Source organism: Rhineura floridana, chromosome 22 (genome assembly GCF_030035675.1).
Source record: "Rhineura floridana isolate rRhiFlo1 chromosome 22, rRhiFlo1.hap2, whole genome shotgun sequence".
Classification (NCBI taxonomy): Eukaryota; Metazoa; Chordata; class Lepidosauria; order Squamata; family Rhineuridae; genus Rhineura; species Rhineura floridana.
In genome coordinates, this window is record NC_084501.1 from 18428038 (window position 1) to 18447723 (window position 19686).

General features: G+C 45.5%; 1 protein-coding gene across 7 annotated transcripts in view; it reads right to left on the bottom strand.

The window, feature by feature from the left end:
- ENTREP3 (endosomal transmembrane epsin interactor 3) overlaps positions 1-19686 on the bottom strand; it is a 40468-nt gene that overhangs the window by 18821 nt on the left and 1961 nt on the right. For 2 of the 7 annotated variants that reach the window (XM_061606527.1, XM_061606531.1), the window contains exons 2-4: positions 10597-10653; positions 8456-8632; positions 6418-6525 (exon numbers count right to left, since the gene is read on the bottom strand). In XM_061606527.1, the coding sequence (XP_061462511.1) occupies positions 6418-6525; positions 8456-8632; positions 10597-10653 (342 nt within the window). The other 5 variants (XM_061606525.1, XM_061606524.1, XM_061606529.1 and 2 more) reach the window with 5 other exon arrangements.

Here is a 19686-nt window from a genome sequence, read left to right on the forward strand (position 1 = left end):
ATGCCCTCCCAGACGAGATACGCCTGGCGCCTTCTCTGTTATCTTTTCGGCGCCAGGTAAAAACTTACCTTTTCGCCCAGGCTTTTTAAATTTTGTAAATTTTTAAATATTTTAATTTAACATTCTAAACTTAATATGATCTTAATTTAAATCTCAATGGCAATTTTATTAATGTTTTATAATTGTACTATATATATTTTTTTTCCACACTTGCTCATATTTTAATTGTGATTTTATTTGTTGTACACCGCCCTGAGAGCTTTCTGCTATAGGGCGGTCTAGAAATGTAATTAAATAAATAAAATAAATAAAATAAAAGAATTGTTACTTTTCTATTTCCTATAGAAGGGGCAAAAAAGGATGGATCTTGGAGCTCAGATACAATATCATTTAAATAGAAATTAAACAGGAAAGGAGCTAATAGACAGCCCTGTTTAACACCTTTATTCACCTTTATGGAGTCAGTATAGGTGTTCCCTGATCTTATTCTTATAGTATTATTAGAATATAAAACCCTAATTAAATGTAGAAGGCGTTTGTCAATATTGGTACTCGCCAGTTTGGACCATAAACGCTCTCTATCAATCGAATCAAAGGCTGCCGCCAGATCGATGAAGGCGGCATAAAGATGTTTCGTGGATCCGTTTATCGATTGTCTGGCAAGAAAATATAGGGTATAGCAATGATCTATAGTGCTTTGTCCTTTTCTAAACCCCGCTTGTTCCGGGTGAATAATCATACTCTCAGTTTCCCATTCCTGTAATTTATTTAGAAGGAATTTGCTATAAAGCTTCGCTCCTACATCTATAAGACTGATTGGGCGATAATTCGCTGGGTCTTGTTTCTGTCCCTTTTTAAAAATAGGAATAACTATGTTCTGTCTCCATCCCTCTGGTATTATACCTGTGTTATTTATCCAGGTAAAAAGTTTAGCAAATATTGGCGCCCATCAATCCGGAAATTCGATATATAATTCAGGCGGACACATATCCTCCCCTGGGGCCTTGCCCTTCCTCAAAGAAGAAATTAGCATTTGGATTTGTGTTACAGTAACCAGAGGCCGGCAGCGAAAATTTGCCTCGTTAAAGACTGGTAATGTAGCATCCGAAATTGTCGAGGAAAAGTAAAGTTTGTTAAAATGGTCTCTCCAATCTTGGGCGGAAATTTGGTCAATCGTGGCTTGTCTACCAGATCTATAACCACCCGTGACTAGTTCCCAGAACAAATGGTCATTCCCATCACGTTGGGCTTGGATGAGATACTGCCATTGTTTGTTCGCAAATAGGGCCTTTTTTTGTCTTAAAAGTTTTTTATAGGAAGAGCGTAAATAGACTAGGTGTTCCCTGGTATAGATAGATGGTTCCCTTATGAACCTACGTGCATAGTATGTTAGATTACGTTTGGCCATTTTACAGTCCTTATCAAACCATCTCTTTTCCAAAGGACATGAAGTTTTAAAGCGACCTGATGTTATCAAGAGAGGTTTAAGTTGGAAAATGATATTTTGATAGAAAGCAAGTATATCAACCTCTGTATTCACAATTTCATCTCTAAGAGAAAACAAAGGATCACTATACAAAGATTGGGTGATAGAAAAATTTAGGGTTGGAGACCATCGCAATCTTCGTTCAACTATTTGTGCATCCTCCAAATTTGAAGGGATAACAAACGGTGGATGATATCTTAGGCTAAGTGTCGTCAGGGAGGGGAAATGGCTGCTTTCTGTTCTATCCAAAATTTGGAACGTATATATCTCTGGGAGCAAAGATCTTGAAACAAAGACATAGCCTATTACAGAGGCCCCTACCGAGGAGACATATGTATAGGCACCGTTAGTCAAATCTAATGGGGAACCATGTAGACATTCAAGTTGATGAAATTGAGTAATTTCTGCCAATTTTTCTCCTTGTTTGTTTATGAACTGATCTTTCGAATGTCTGGGAAAAATAGGGAAATCGAAATCTGGGCCCTGGTTCGTAGACTTCCCTTCAATGTCCACTGGCCCTAACCTAGCATTAAAATCTCCTGTAAGTAATATCTTTGAAGCAGGAAATTGGTGTACCACAGAGGATAAGAATTCAGAAAATCGAATCCAGATGCAGCCAGGAGTAAAAATTCTAGCCACATCTGGGGGTATATAAGCATTTATAATTATGAGATCACCTATAGGAGGGCCCATTATTCTTATACTCTGCACAAACTGGTCACAGTTAGGGGAAATAATTTGCGTGGACACTACCGGATCATCTGATATAAAAATACAAAGACCCCCACTACCCCTGCCTTTATTATTAAATCTTTTCGCTGGTATAGTAAATGCTTGGTAACCATTTAACTGCATTGGAACGTCTGGGAGCATCCAGGTTTCCTGGAGGCATATAATTTTAAAATTATTTTAAAAAGTTGATAAGTTTTCCCCTCTGCATTTGTTTAACCAACCCCTTATGTTCCAAGAAAGAATCGGATAATATCACATTGAACCCCTCATGATCGGGGGAAAGGCTTGGACATTATTTGGTGTAGAAGTTGGTATTCTAGAGGTTGAATTCTCTCGATGTGGTGTCGGCTGTAGAATTGTCTTCAAAGTTGACCTAGACTGATTTTGCACCTGTGGTGATTGGTCTTTGGACTTGAAATTCGTCTCCATATTTTCTTCAACCGGGATGGACGTGTCTTTCTCTGAGCGATCATGGATCGTTGAAAGGCGTAAAATTAAATGAACAAATCTATCTAGAATTTCGTCCCTTTCAGTCTTAGGTAGATTACCAAAGGAGTGGAGCAGCTCTTGTTGCTCTGGTTCTATAAAAGCCTCTGTGTCTCTTGAGGATTAGGCTTATTCTCCGTATTTGGCTCTATTGGAGGAGATGAGATGATAATATGATTTGTATGTTCTTGCTTTTTCATCAGGTCACTTGCTTTAGATGTTCCTTTTGACATAGTTTCCATAAGAATGGAGCAAAGATCCGATGTAAGAAGGTTAGGGGATGATTTTTTGTTCATATCTGAAGCCACTAGATCCAGAGCATCTGGAGCTACGTCCAATCTGTTCTTTTCCTCAACAAAGTCCAGATCGATTAGATGGTCAAGAGGGTGATCCAAAGTATTGTCCTTACTATGTATGTTATCAGGATCAAACAAAATTTCCTTTGGTGGTGCTAAGTTCTCAAAGAATCTTTGGACTGACAAGCCCAAGTTTGTAAGGGCATCTTTGTTGAACAATAAGTGATTAACAGCATCAAGGGAGGTAAAGGTGACCAACGCTCAAGCTGTTCTATTATTGTAATAAATGTACTCTATTTGATTGATGTCTCCCGCATTTAGAGTCGTTGCTAGTCCTTTCCTTATAACATCAATAAAGTGGCGTTTTCTAAGGTCGGCAGTTATATAACCCCAGCATTTGGGATAATTTCCAAATACCAATTTATATCTATTTAACACCAAGCTCCATCGTGAAATTGAAACTAGTGGTCCGGTATTCTGTTGGGGATGTAATCCATCTAAGGCATCTTGCCAAGGGTCCTGATGAGGATGTGAGCTGACTATATTCTTATTGATAATGGAATCATAATCCGTCTTGGGAGCTAGATCTGTAGGAAGCATAACCTTATCTTTTATAAGTGTATGCATACAATTCACCTGGTTTTTCTTACTTGGGTGTGGGGGTGATTTTTTCCCCCTGGAAGCTGGCTTAGGATCCAATAGACTAAAAAGTTTTTTAAAGTTCATTTTATTCCTTCGAGTTATTTTGTATGATTTTTGATTTTTTGTCTTTTTGTTGCGAGATGTTAAGAGTGATCTTTTTTTCCGTTTCACTTTTCCTTTAACTAATTGAGTGGATGAAACAGGTTTTGTTGGAGCAACTAGAGTAGGTGGATTGGTATTAGTCGTGTTCAAATGGGAAAATTGTAATTTTTGTTGCAAGGTTGTTAATGTTGACAAGAGCGAATTACATTCTTTCAGAAATGTTTTGATATGGATCAGATCGTTTGATAGTATAAACATCCATCCTTTTAGAGTTAGGTTACAACCAGAGAAATCATCTATAGAGATGTGGGAAAGATTATTGTCCAAGTCAAAATTTTCTGGTTGTTTGCATGGGCCTGAGGAAGGGAGTTCCAGCATACTGTCTTGTAAAATATCATCATTCAGTGTGGCAGTATTTTCACAAGGAAAGTCAGGCTTCTCACAAGGAGATTTATTGATGTTCCAATTAATAGGTTCTTGTGATGGAATTTTTGAGCCTTCACTTTGAGTTATTATTGCATCTAACATCTTATGATATTCAGCCAGAGTTATTTCTTCAGCCAAGGACTTAGAGGATGATTCCCTCCTGAGACTATGGTCTAGGCCCCTTAAGGGAAGGGACCACTCTTGTGGATGGGTAAGAACGTGCTGGCACTCCAAATCAATTTGGTGAAGTGGCCTTGTTGGAAAAAAATCAGTAATTTTTTTCTGTCCCTTTAATTCTTTAAGGGGACTCTGATCCTGTGATGGGAGGAAATCCTTATCCTGTTGACTTTTATCACATCTTTTCTTTTTCTTTTTCATTTCTTTCTCCCCTAGACTAACCAGAGGAGATGGATGGCTTGAAGCTTTTCTTTCATTTCTTGTTATAACCATCATTCAAACAATCAAACGCTATTTCCCATTAGAGGCTTGGCTGCTTGATTGTTACGTAGCAAAGAATGTTTAGGAGCTATTACTTGTCTTAACATAACAAGTTGTCTGTATATAAGTACTATCAAGCCTTGCAGATATTTTTAATTAGCTCCTTAGAAGACCATGTTTATCCTCATAGTTCAAAAGATAAAAACAATTAGAGCCTGAGAGCAATGGACGCAAAGTGAAACTAGATAAGCGTTCCGTGTTTTAAATATCTCAGCTCTTTTTTTTCAATTCACGGGAGTTCCCTACAGTTAGTAATCTTGTTTCAGATTAAAACTGAAGAATTCAACTGCCTTTAGCTCAGCTCAGGACAGTTTTAATTAAATCATTATAGCATAGAATGTGAAGAGAGGAAAAATACGTCCTACCGGAAGCCAACTCTGCCCGGAAGTCCAGAAACACAACTAAAAACCAACATAAATATTGAATGCAATGGATGTGCTGTCTTCCGTCTTCAACCACAACTCCACCGACACACCACGGACCACTTGAATGAAGCTCGTGGACCACCAGTGGTCCACAAGGGTGGATGTAGTTACTTGACATGCATTTGAAAACTATCCCCTTGATTAAGCTATCCATGCCTTTTCCTCCCTGCAGATGCCCCAGGTGGATGGAGAAGGAAGTGGCAACTGCAATCTTGGCTACCCCCCCCACACACACACAATGTCACTGGGCAGGTGTGAACACCCCCCCTGTTGCCTGGACAACCTACATCTGCTTTCAAATGGACACATTCCAAGATAATACAGAATCAATCCGCAAGGAGCTTTTATTTTCAGAATGAAATCAGTTTCTCAAGAAGCACTTTTCCAGGGGTGAAAAATATGCAATAGGTCGAGATTGTGTGTCGGCTACGTACTAAGTCTCCATTGATTCTAGAATAAGACATCGTCTGTCTGCAGCCTGTGTGTGCAAAAGATCCGCTTAAATCTTAGAAGCCAGATCTTTCTCTCTCTCTCTCTCTCTCTCTCTTCCCTCCTATAAAATGACTGATGCAGTTCATCCAATTCTGCGGGGCAAAAACCTACCCCGCTGCAGTTTACACAGGAGTAGACCTACAGGGTTGAATTTCTAGGACATTGTCACAAATCGTGACCCATACAATGTCCCCAAATTTCAGCTGGTTACTACTTACCATTTTCCTTCTGGAAACAAAAAAACACCGGGGCATAAACTGTCCCAGAAATGCATTGGGGTGTACTTACTAAGACAGCCACTGTTAACAGTCTGGGGTATTATTATTATTATTATTAGTAGTAGTAGTAGTAGTAGTAAAAATATTTTTATTCTGCCCTTCTACCCTAAAATAGTGCACTCAGGGTGGCTCACAATAAAATCATATGCAAGAAAAACACAAAAAACATTAAAATACATAAAATACAGTTAAGAAATCTAGAAGAGTAATATTAAAGGGGACAAAAGAGGTAAAACTAAAAAAACAGGGAATAAAATCAGTTTCAGGGTCAGTCTTCAGTCTGAGGAGCCTTCAGCCTTCAGTAGTAAAAACACCCTGTTGTTTTTTCATAAAACAAAGAACACTGGTGTCAAATGCACAGAAACATTCTATCCCCTGTGACATCACAGGCATGAATGTGATCTGGGATTCCAGGTATCAGCATTGAAAATCTCAATTAGGGAAGAAAATACACCTCAAAAACAGTTGCAGTGATTCCCCCCCCCCAATCTGGATGAAGGTTTAAGGTCTACATCCCAACCTGCCTGCAATTAAGAGCTCCACCCCGCACTCACCTTGAGGACCAGGTGGTCTTTAGGACAATTGGGACTTGGTTCGGCATCACTTCGGCAGCCACGACTTCCAGGCTGGCAGCAAGAGCACAGCGGAGAAGGAGACCCGCTCTGCAGGAGAGGAAGGAAAGGGTCGCATCGGCGCTCCTATGGATTCTCTTATTTAATATGATGCAAGCTCTTTCTGCAGGTGCGCACTTGCACTGCATTGTGGGTTTTATAGTCTCTGCTCCCTAATCCCTTGCTGCCCTGTATATTCAGAATTGCCTTCCCAGAATGTCTTTACACCTCCTCTCTGACTTCTTTCAACATTCACTTTTTCCATTCAGCCTTTGACAAAACCAGATAATTCCTGTATCCTACTGCAACTGAACCAAGCTATACATTAACTAAAACAAGCCACATATTCTTAGTGCTATATCAATAAATAGCCTAATGTAGACGGTAAATGCATGCTTGGGGAGAAAATGCAGTGGGGAGCTCTTGGGGCACAGGAGCAGCAGGCCGGGAAAGGGTTAAGCAGGCCTTCTCCCCATTCTCAAGGCTCAAAACCAGTCCCTCCCAAAGCCACTTGTCCCCTTGGAGCAGCCTTTCCCAACCTGGTGCCCTCTAGGTGTTCCTGGACTCCAGCTACATCTGGAGGGCCAGGGGCTCCTCATCCCTGCTCTACACCTCTGCAAGCGCATTTAATATTGATGTCCTGGGCTCCTTCTGGGAGGAAGGATGGGACATATATTTAATTAACAAACAAAATTTGAGCAGTGATCCCTGATTGGTTGGGACATGTGGGTAAGACAAGGACAGGGAAACCCATGGCCCTCCAGATGTTGCTGGTCTCAGAGCTTGGAAGTAACTAGTTACAAGTAACGAATTACTTGTAATTCATTACTTTTTCCAGTAACGAGTGGGTAATTCCTTTACATTTTGATTGTAATAGAACTAGGAGTAATTTTACTACTTTTGTGGAATAATTGTAACTTTTCCAGAATTACTTTTGGGCATTACTTGGGGGGGGAGCAGGGGAAGTCTTCTGCTCCTCTGATTTGTGGATGAAAATCCTGTGCCTCAAACTGGGCTTCTGTGCTGTGTCTCTCTTTCCTCATGCTTTGTGGGTGGGTAGGAGGCGACGAGGGAGGAGGCGGAGAGTGAGATGGGGTGGAGTGGAGAAAACAATTATTTAAAAAAACAGATAGTGGTGGTGAAGAATGGAGTGGAGGGGAGAAGGATCCGGAGATCAAGAACATGAATAAAGGAGGAGAAGGAGGCAGCAGCAGAATGGAGATAAAGAACTGTGGAGGCAAAAGATGACAACGTGTGTGTGTGTGTGTGAATACTGTGTTTGCACTTGGCACACAAAGTGGCCTCCACCACCAACTCTGGCTACTGTGCTGCATTTGCAGTATTTTAACATTTTTGCATCTCATGGGAAAATGTTTGCTTGAGTGAGTGTCCCTTAGTTGGTGGCAGGGCAGGGTCTGGGAGGTGGTTAAGTGAGAGAGATTATGCTGGCTGGCTGAGGGGGGGTTGCACTTGGTTTGACATGCAAAGATCTGAGTAGTGGCCTCAGCCTCCCTTCCCACCACCCTTACCAGCAGAGAGATCGTCATTGCTATCTTATGGATAAAGAGAATTATTCTACTACCTCTGTATGTGTGTGTTTATTTTTAATGTTGTTTTAGGCCACTTAGATGTGCAGCAGCCAAGGCCAGCACCCGGTAGGTGTTTTTTTTAAGTAACTGAAATGTAATTGTAGTGATTACTTTGGAGGAAAAGTAAAGTAATCAGTTACTTTCAGAGCAATTGTAATGGTAATGGTAATTACTACTTTTTGGGGCCATGTAACTGACACTGTAATTTATTACTTTTTAAAAGTAATCTTCCAAGCTCTGGCTGGTCTCCAGTGCCCATCACCCCCGAGTACTGGCCATGGTGGCTGAGGCTGACGCGTATCCGGCAACACCTGGAGGGCACCAGATTGTGGAGGTGCAACTGCCCTGTCTATGCCCGTCACGTATTAGTTCTACTCTAAGTTAAACCCCACCTGGACTTCCAGGCTCTGCGTCCCCTGCGACTTCCAGAACGCGTAACGGTCTTGTTGTCTTACCGACTCGCAAGCGTCCGGGGACTTCACCTGCTGCTGGGCGTGTTGGCAGGAGAGGATGGAGCCAGCCAGGCTAAGCATGACTCCAAGCACTGAGAGAAGCGTGAAAAATGTAATCTAGAGAGGTTCAAGGAGAAAGAATGTCATGAAATCCTTAAGAAAGAAGAGTGGAAAACATATATAGGAACATGCCTCCTACTGAGTCAGACCACTGGTCCCATTAAGCTCAATATTGTCTACACTGACTGGCAGCGTCTCAGACAGGGGACATCCCCAGCCCTACGTGGAGATACCAGGGACCTTCTGCATGCCCAGCAGATGCTCTTTGGTGGCCCTTCCCCAAAGGGTCGCATCAAAGGGTCTATTCAGATGGCAGATCGCTCGCTCTCCCCTCTCCAGCTGATTCATTTGTGGCCGGCGTAGGCACCCCTTTCCAAGTGACAGCAACCTCCAATCAGACACAGTGACCCACTGAATTTAAGCACATTAGGGGGAAGAAAACTAACCACTGAGGTTTGGCCCTTTCCCAAAGGGTCACATCAAAGGGTGAAGTCAAAGGGTGAATCTCTTCCCCTTCCCCTTGGCTGGTTAGTTGTATACAAAGGAAGGTACTAAGGTGAGACACTGAGGACTGAGTTGGAGGGTGTTTTCCACAACAGTGGAAAAACTAGTCTCACCTCTTATATACCTGACCAACCGCTAGAACGACTGGAACCTACGATGCGGCCTTCTACTGAGTTGTACTCAGTATACTAGCTCCGTGTTGTCCACACTGTCTAGCAGCAGTTCTCTGTTTCAGACAAGGTCCTCTCCCAGCCCCACCTCTGGAGCTGCCATTGGGGATTGGACCTGGGCCCTTCGGCAGACCAAGCAGACGCTCTGCCCCTGAGCGACGGCCTTTCCCCACTGAGAGCCTCACCCTCCGACAATCCGTCTTATCCCCTTTGGAAGCTGTCTACGTCGGTGGCAATCCCTAGAGCAGCACTTTCCACACGTTAACCATGTGCTGCGTCAAGACGTCCACCCTTTCTGTGCGCTCCTGGAGTGCCCACCGGTTCATGGGATGCTTGCTTCTAGCTTTACAAGACGAGGTCAAAAGCTTCTATCTACTTTCTCCCCACCAGGGGTAATTTTAGGCAACTCAACAAGGTCCTCTCCCCTTATTTAATCACCCTTCCCTCCTAAAAATCCCCCAAAGTTGTAGCCTTTCCTCGGGGGGGGGGGTCTGCCCCAGCCCCCGGATCACTCTGGTTGCCCTTTTCTGAACCTTTCCCAGCCCTACGGAGTCCTTGCGGTGAACAAAATGGGACATCAGAACAATCCTAAGAGCCCGGCTAATGGATCAGGCCAGTGGTCCATCTAGTCCAGCCTCCTGTCCTCACAGTGGCCAACCAGATGCCCCGATGGGAAGCTGGCAACCGGGACCAGAGCGCTACAGCAAACTCTTTCCTCCGGCTGCAGTTGCCATCGACCGGTATTCAGAAGCATGTTGCCTCCAACGATGGCGGCAGAGCCATGGTGGCTAGTAGCCACGGATGGCCTTCTCCTCCATGAATGAAGAAAGGATGGCTTTAAAAGAGGATTAGACAAATACATGGAGGAGAAGACTCTCCGTGGCTACTAGCCACGATGGCTATGCTCTACCTCCGCAGTCGGAGGCAGCGTGCTTCTGAATACCAGTTGCTGGAAAAGGCAGGAGGGGAGAGTTGCTGTTGCACCCACTTCCTATTTGCAGGTTTCCCATCAGGGCATCTGGTTGGCCAATGTGAGACAAGAAAGCTGGACTAGACAGGCCACTGGCCTGATCCAGCAGGCTCCCTTGATGTTCGTGTGTGTCTAATCCTTTAGACACAGCACCCCAACAGGGGTCGCACCATCATTTTTTAAAAATAAAAACATTGGCAATCTCTCTCCACCACCATCCCTTTAATTGCGAAACCAGTTATACAAACTGATGGCACAACCATACTTAGAAAAACCATCCCGTTCCGGCTTCTCGTCCCAGCCAGTCTTTGCAGCGGGCCGCATTTCCCAGCAAACCCTTGCCTGTTGCCTTCGAACGGAGCCACCCTCCCACTTACCACAGGAGTGAACGGGCGTCTCCAGGACACAATGCCAACCACGCCAGAGAACGCCAGCTGGAAAGCAAGACAGACAGAGAGAAGAGATTGGCGGACACAGGGACCCCAGGAAGTTGCCTCGCGCCAAGTCAGACCATGAGCCCATCCAGCTCGGGACTGTCAAGACACTGACTGGCAGCAGCTCTCCAAGGTGTCAGACGGGAGATGCTTTTGAGACCTACCTGGCGATGCTGGGGACTGCACCAGAGACCTTCTGCAGGGAGCTCCGCCACTGAGATGCAGCCTTTCCGCATTTAGACCCCATTTTTGTAAACATGGTTCGGCTGGCGAACCGCAGTCCAAAATTCGGATACGTGCAAATTTCGAAAGATGCTTTCGGTTCTCGGATTGTTTTAGAAAGTGCAAACTGGATCGATTTGGCTTTGAGGGTGCACTGAAACAAATTCCGCCTCCATCCCTAGATACGACCCAATAATAACGAGTAACAGTAGTAATAGTACTCGCTGGAGCTCCATGCAGGCAAGGGAGCGGGATGGCAGAGATGGAATGAAGCTCTCATCCCATCTGTGCCCAGCATGGAAGCCAACTGAGCTCTACTGGGGAAGAGCAGATCCTGCTTTCAAGCCCAGCATAGAAACGCTGGGGGCTGCTGCTGGCGAGAGGGAGCTCCCCACCCTACTCAGACAATCTGACCACTTCAGTGCCTCTCCATCTCTCCTTTTTACCACTGCCAGCTTTTTCCAAACATTTTCCAAACTTTTTTTTAAAAAACAAAAAGTCCTCATGAAAATTAATCACCGTTCCTCCTGATCTGCCTGATTTCTTCATACACGTTAGTTCCCCTCCTTATTTAGATTTTCCCTAAGACGATGCATTTTTGGCATGTTATTCACATGAACATAAGGCATTTTGTGGACCCTTGACCCCAGCGTCTGCATTTTTTGTACACGTTCCTCAGCCAGATAACTGCATCCCAAAATGCAAATAAGTGCCAGTTTCAAAGGACGGCCGTGTTTCGCTTCTCATATTGTTTTGAAAAACTGCAAATTAGGTAGATTCACCTTTAAATGCAAAGTGAATAAAATTTCTCCTTCATCAATACCTCCGATCAGGCTGGTGCTCTAAATATAAATATATATATATTTTACAGGCTTATAACTTTTGTATGTATGTAGAACAGAAGGGAGTAGAAAAAGAGGAAGGCCAAACAAAAGATGGATTGATTCCATAAAGGAAGCCACAAACCTGAAATTGCAAGCTCTGAACAGGATGGTTCATGACAGATGCTCTTGGAGGTCGCTGATTCATAGGGTCACCATAAGTCGTGATCGACTTGAAGGCACACAACAACAACAAAACTTCTGTGTGCTTCTTTACAAAACTAGGGCAAGGAGATTTTATCAGTTGCTAGGAATAGCTCTGGAATGGACCTCCTGGGTAAGGCCAGGCTTGCTTTGCTCCTGATGTAACTTGTCGGAGGTTGCAAAACTCTTTCGCACAGCTTTTTGCAGCGGAGGTGAAGGTGATAGCCGGAAAATGTAGCATTTATCAGCAGGCTGTTTATTTTTTTTAATTCATAATGGAGTTCATTCCATCTGAATTATTAATCGTTGAATATTTATATGCGACACGATTCAAAGCACGGCTAATGAGAGCGGCCTTGAGCTTAAGAAATGCAGTATAAACATTGATTGCAAGAGACAAAAGTGAACACATGTCTTGTTTGAGTGAGTCACAAAAGGCCTCCAGCCCTCTCCCCATAGATCTTTCAAGAAATGAACTCTCTGGGCTGGGTGATGGGGGCCTCCATCGCGACTCTGACCACCGACCGGCAATATGTTATCCACAGCCTGCCATTATGGTTGGGCAAGAAATTTGATTCAGTGTGCATTTAAAGCCAAATTTATCAAATTTTGCGCTTCCCAAAATGGCCTGAAAACCCTGAAACATTATTATTATTATTATTATTATTATTATTATTATTTGAATTATATCCCACCCTTCCTCCCAGCAGGAGTCCAGGGTGGCAAACAAAAGCACTAAAAACATTAAAACATCATAAAAACAAACTTTCACACACATTAAAACAAAACATCTTCAAAAACGTTACTTTACAAAAGCTTTCAAAACATGGTCATCTTTTGAAATTCACACTTATCTGAATTTTGTGATGCACTTCTCCAACCAAGCATTGTTTGCAAAAATGTATCTCTTAGGGGAAAGTGGGCATTAAAATGAATATGTTTATGAAAATAACATACAAGAATGCATAACATTAAAAGTTGCTTGTGTACATGAGTCAAAACAGCAGAAAAATGGGATTATAGGGAGAAATTCACATTAAAATGCTGAAGAATCTTCATGCGAAACTTTTTTTTTTTTTAAATGCAAATTTAACATTGGGGAAAAATGAAACTTGACAGATCGTTCCATCCCTAACAGGCATTTCACACATTATGCAGCTGCTTATATAGCTGGTTTTTAAAGGTTGCATCCAAATCTGGTCCTACTCAGTGAGTGGACACATGACTAACAGATTTATTTCAATGGGACTACTCTGTGTAGGGCTCTGCTGGCGACAACCCTGTTAAAATAGGATGATGCACAATAGGATAATTATGTTAGGCCTCTTCGCAAGTAGTGTCAGCCCAACTTTATGTTTTTACCTGTGATTTTTATTGCTTTCAATACCATATTTGTATCGGTTGTTCACTGTAAACCCCTTTGTGATCCCTGATGGCAAAAGGCGATCTATACATATTGGAAATAATTTTTAAAAAATTTAAAATTAAGTGTGTCTCCTGGTATATCTTCAACCAAGAGAATAGCTGCTTTTGAATGAAATTCGGGCAGAGCAAAGAAAATGCACCGTACGGCAGTTGGGCAAATGTCTTTTGCAATTAGGGCACAAGGAAGAAATCAGCTGCCTCGGAAGTTGGTGAACCCTCCTTCGTGGGAAGCCGGATGGCCACCTACCTAGCAGGGATGCAAGAGCAGTGGTTTTCCTTCCTTGGCACAGCAACATCTGGAAGGCCAGAGATTCCCCATCCCTGCAGCACAGGCTGCATCAGAGGCTGTACTTCCAGGTGCCACTCCCAAAGGCAAGCTGGGTGGTGACCAGAGAGGGCCTTTTTAGGGTTGGCTCCCCAACTAGAATTCTTTGCCAGTTAACTAGCATCTGCTTTTTGTCTGTCTCTCCAGCACCAGGCAAAGAGTTTTTTTTTATTTTTTTAAAATTCCCTGGGCTTTTCATGGATTTTAATCCTGCTGTTTGTTTTTTTATTGTTGCTTATAAACGTCTGTTTTCAGCTGTCCTTCTTACCGCAAACAATGGGGATTTTTAACAGACTGCAGTGTTGATTTCTGGATAGCTGTTTCTTTTTAATCCTTCTTGGAAGGTTTGGCTGATGGACAGTATCCCAGAAATCTGTTAAATAAGTAAATAATGTTGGGCCTTTAAAAGCATCATCTGTGAGTGGCTTGAAATATTTAAATAGCTGGGAGGGGGCAGAGAGAGAGAGAGAGAGAGAGAGAGAGAAGTTTATCCAGTGGCAGCCGGTGCCCATTGGAACTGGTGGGGCGGAAGGCAAGGAACCCAACAGTAGGCGGAGCCAGAGCCAATGACAGGCGGAGCCAACTCATCCTGGTTCTCCTTCCTGAAGAGTTCTACAAAAGCAACACTGTGACTAAGGAAGAGGAGAATGAAGCTGACTGGCAGGGCCACGCCCTAGGGTGATTGTAAGCAAGAAGACAGGGAGGTGGGGTCTGCCTGAGGGCAGACTGAGGTTGGCAGGGTGGGGCAGGGCAGGGCAGCGCCCCACTAGCCGCAATGAACCAGCCTCTACTGAGCTTTATCAACCAAGGGCAGCCCAGGGAGGTCTTAGGGCCTCTCCTTCCACCCACCCAGCCGTCCAACTCTGCCTCGTGAGACTGACTCACCGGAAAACCGGCCCAGATGGGACAAGGGTTCCGGACGGGGTTTTGAGAGGGCATGGTGGTGGTCACTAGCAGGCTCAGAGTCACAATCAGCACCCCCAGGATCATCTGGATGAAGCCAAGGAGGAGGATGATCTGAAGCCAGGCCCGGCGGACGCGCAGGTGAGTGAAGCTGCGGGAGGTGGTGCGAGCCGTCAGCGAGTAGCTGGAGTCACTTCGAGAGGGCATGACGCTGCCCCAGGGGAGGGAGACTTCTGGAGCAACCCCAGAAGCAGCTGCGGACAGAACCGGTTTCTGCTCCGTAAGGATCCGAATCCAACCCTACTCCATTATGCAGGCCTGGCTTTTAAGAAGAGACCACCTCCGGCTGACCTTCACCCTTCCAAAAGAAAAAGAAAAAAACAGCAAATCAGCAAAACGGTTTCTTGTTGGCTTGTTCTTTTTAAAAACCCAAATCCACTTGACGCTCCAGGATGATCCGAGCACTTCATCTGGATGCTGAGGGGAGGAGGAGGAGCTGGCGTTTCAAGCTGAGGCAACCACACCGCTTCACCAGGGCGCCGCCCCGGAAGATGCCTCGCCAAGAAAAGGGTGCCTCTGAGCATGTGTGGAGTGGCTCTTCCCCAAGCAAACGCAGCAACCCCACAACCACATAAATACATCCAATATGAGAAAGAAGGGATTCCAGGAGTGAAGAGGGGAGACGTCAGCCCTAGTACCCTTTCACTTTTAGAAGTCAGTGGTCAGTGTATGCCTCCGGGAGGAACGGGCCACCTTCTGGGCTAGCGTCCGAGATAAGGGGCATCAATGCTTCCTTTCAGGATAGAGATCGACCCAACCACAAAATCCAGAAGCGGAGAAAGCCATGAAATATGTCCTCGAAATGCCTCAACCTTGGCAAACAAGGAGTGCACTGTACAGACACCGCCACGACCGATCCAAACACCGAATTGCCGCCTTGTCCTCCACAATCAGACCAGCAGGACGTGGACCCTCCGGGGTCCACATGTGCACCACGGCACACCTGAGAAACGAGCAGCAATGTCCTCGTCGGCTGTCAGAGCACAACCCCAGGTGATTAAAGAGCGCTGTCTACAAGTTTGGAACCCAGGTGCCTCCGTGCCATGCGCTGGGAGCTAGGGCCCCGAGAGACAGCAAAAAGGAAGGGATGCAGGGCTGTGAAGCAGGAAAGCAGTTCTCCATCCTTTTCCACAGCTGGGCTGAGCGGCACCATCCTCCCAGGATCAGGGATCACAGGCAGTGGGCTTGGCGCAAGTTGCCTCTCGCAGAAGCTGTGATGCAAGCAAATCGAACAGCCGAAGCTCCGTCCAGTGGATGAAAAAGACGAGGCGATTCCCGGACGAGTGATGGAGTCTCAGTCAACCGCAGCGCCTTTGCCTCCTGTACCCTTCTCCGGCATTGGCAGATGGATAGGGAAAGAGGGAAGGGGGGGAAGGAAGATGCCCAGACTCAGCTCCAATCCCCCAGAGGTTTCTCACTGAACTGCTGGCAAACTGACCTGACTCCGCAGTAACCAAGCCGAGAGGGAAGGCGGGGGTCTTCGAGGTGGTGGTCCTGCTGGAGCAGAGGGCGCCCCTCTTGTCTGGCGGAGAGGTGGCCAATCCCAGAGTTCAAATGTGATCCAGGAAAAGTTTTTTTGGGGGGGGGGCTTCCCAGCCATCTAGAGAAAGGCGTATCTTTCTGTAGTCCTGCGGGCAGAACGCTGCCAGATCGCAGAGGCCCCAAAACTCTCTGCCATCTGGAAGAAGAGCTGGAAGGCAAAGCGTCTCAGGGAAAGGCAGGATGCGTCTGCTCTGCTAAGGGCTCTTCCATCCAGGGTCGGCAGAAGGTCCAGCGCCAGCTGCTTCCTCCAATAAACTTTGCTCTGGGCTGCCTCCCTCCCAGGGGCTGCTAGGAAGCCCCCAACTTTGCCTCCATTGAGGAGCGCAAGGCACCCAGCTCTCCCCCATCTAAGGACGAGCAAAGCCTTCAGCTTGGCTTGCTTGCTGGCCTCCCCCTCCCATCTCCCATCTTTCTTTCAACCTCCCTAAACAGGAGTTGGAAACGGCTGCAGCCTTACCAGGGATGGGAGGAGTTTGCCCAGCTGCAGGGCAGCTCTGGGCCAGGGATGTTCTAGGTGCCGCCTCCCCCTGCCAGGCGCCTGCATCTCTCTCTGGAGGATGCTCTGGCTGGTCCTGATGCTGCAGGGAGGAAGGACCCGCCCTGCCAGGATGCATCATGGGAGTTGTAGTAGGACTAGAATTCTGTGTTTTTGACCTAGGGTATACACTCAGCCCAGCTGGCGGGGGTCGAAGGGGCATTGTGCTTCCATCCAGGGTTGCCCTTGGGGACACGGGATAATAAATATTTCAGGAACAAGCAAGGCACTGCTCATAATAGCCTGCACTTTTTATTTATAGGACCGATGCTGGTTGTATTGTTTGAGAACTCGGTTTAAGTGCTAATCCTTGCACAACTTGATTCTGGCCCTGGGAATTCAGCTAAGTGCACAGCGCCTGTTTTCAGGAAGAAATCTGTTCGCTTGTCTTTTTCAAAAGAGGGCAGTAAACTCGAGGTTTCCATCAGGGCTCAGCTCTCGTTTAAAATCACCTCAGTCCCCCTGGGCTATCCAAGCTCACAGCCTTTGCACTGAGACACAGGAGCCAGAGTTTCCCCCCAAGAGACACCAAATGCTTTACTCCGTCATGCGTCACTGGGGGAAAATGCATCTGTGCATGTACAGAGTGTATCTTCTCCAAGCAAATACAGCCAGCCATCACATTCCCAGGAACAGGAGGAAGTCAATGCAGTCCGGTGTCTGTTTTGGAAAGTGTCTTGATGAGATGCTTCTCATTCCAAAGCTTATTCAAGGAGCAGGATCCAGCCCACCCCAGTGGCAATCCCTATGGGTGGTAGTTTTTTGTGTTTGGCCATTTATGGACCATCCCTAAAACCTATCACATAAACCAGGTACGTGGGGCACCTTTGGCCCCCCAGATGTTGCTGAACTACAACTCCCATCATCCCTGGCCCTGCTGGGTCTTAGGTATGGGAGACAAATTCTATTCAGTTCACATTTAATACCAACTCTCTCAAATTTGCACTTTCTGAAATAATATGAGAACCGAAACCCAGCCATCCTTCCAAATTCGCAGATATCCAAATTTTGCCATGCAATTCTCCAAGCAATATTTAGAAAAATGTATAGATCAGGGCGAAATGTGCATAAAAACGGATGCATTAGTGAACAGAACAAACAAAAATCCATGTTATTAGTGGAAATTGCTTGCAAAAATGGGTACATTAGTCACAACTGCTGCAGAAACTGAGAGAGATTAATTGAAGCTTGGAGCCATGAGAAACTGAGAGAAGCAGAATGGACAGATCCTTCCCTCCGTACTGGGCCTGACCGGTTTGTCGTTCAGCAACGCCTACAGGTTCCCCATGCCTGATGTAAGAAATTCATTCCTCTGGGTGTAAAGCATTTCTATGGTCATCTGGAAGGAAGGAATGTATTTCCATGGCCATTCTTGCACAGTAATAGAAACTGTTCACCTTTAAGGTGCTGCAAAACTCTTTGTTGATTTTACCTGCGACAGACTGATGACAACTATCCCGCTAAGTGAGGATGAAACCAATTCATGGAGGATAAGGCTATCGATGGCTAAGTTCTAGTCTTTGTCTGCGTCTTTGAAGGCCAATTGCTGGGAAACACAAGTGAAGAGAATTGCTGTTGTGATCAGTTTCTGCTTGCAGGCTTCCCATGGGCATCCAGTTGGCCGTTGCGAGAACAGGATGCTGGACTTGATGGGCCTCTGGCCTGATCCAGCAGTGCTTTTTCTGATGTTCTCGAAACAGCTATGCCATATCCACTTGCCCATTTCACAAATGGGGAAAAAAGAACCCAGGTGTAACACGCCCGGTCTCATAGGAGGCATTGCAGCTTCATCCTTTCCACTTCCCACCGTTGCCTGTAATCATGACACATTGCTCCTGCTATGTCTTGCATTAGTTGCTGACTCTCTCTCTGCAATCACTTCTTCATTTGAGTTGAAAGCCAAGAGGGTGCTTGGTCTTTTGACGGCAAAGATACGCTTGCAAAACATAAAAGTGCCCGACACCGTGTTACGACGAACAACTCAAGTTGGTGGCTGCCAGCGTGCATGAAATGGAAGGCTGCGCACTGCATGGCACACCTTAGTGTTCCTGTGTTTGCGCGTGCATCGAGACATGCAACTGTGTACTGACTAAATGTATCCATTCCCTGCTCAGAGATGTAGACTGCTATCCTGTGCACACTTACCTGGGCGTTCTACCCACCGAATAGAGCAGGGGCTTTACTTAATTATTTTGAAAGCATTTGCACACCTGAAGAATGGCAATGCTGGCAACTCACATCGATAACATTTTTTGCATGAGAATTCATCGGTATTTTAGTGTAAATTTCTTGGCTAATAAACACACGTTTATATGCAGTTTTGACTAATGTACACAATTTTTTGCCAAGCATTTTCTCCTAACAGAATGCATCTTCCATAACTGAGATCTTGAAGACTGAAGTTGGCTGTGCCTCACCAACCTCACTCTGCTTTCTTACTTACAACCAATCAGGAGTTGGCTTTGCTTGTTATTGGCTCCGCCTCTGCCTAACATGAGTCACCCTATCAATTCCCAAGGGGGGTCAGCCACCCCTAGAAGCTGGGACCTTCTCCATGCTCGAATAGGACCACTGAGCGAGGGTCAAAAGGTGCCTCCCCAGGGAATGCGCTGAATTGAATTTATATGTGCAGATAGTGCGTGTGTGCTTAGGACTGTGGCTTCCAAATGTTCTACCTTCAGAGGATCTGAAGAACCCGTTGATTGTCTGCACCATTCGGACTACAGTTCCCAGGATTCTTTGGGAGGGGGAGCCATGCGCTTGAGAGGCATGGCATGTTTGCAGCCTTAGAAAGGATCAGGCCAGAAGCAGCCTTACAAGAAGTCTGTCTGACCATCTCCTTTGCTATCATGGACTCAGACTGGCAGCAGCTCCTTGGGTCCCCACCAGCTGGCGGCGACCCGCTCCTTTTAAGCTAGAGACTGAAACACCTGCATGCAAAACATGCGCTCTGCCGCTGAGCCACTCGGTCCATGCACCTAGAAAACAGCAAGCCC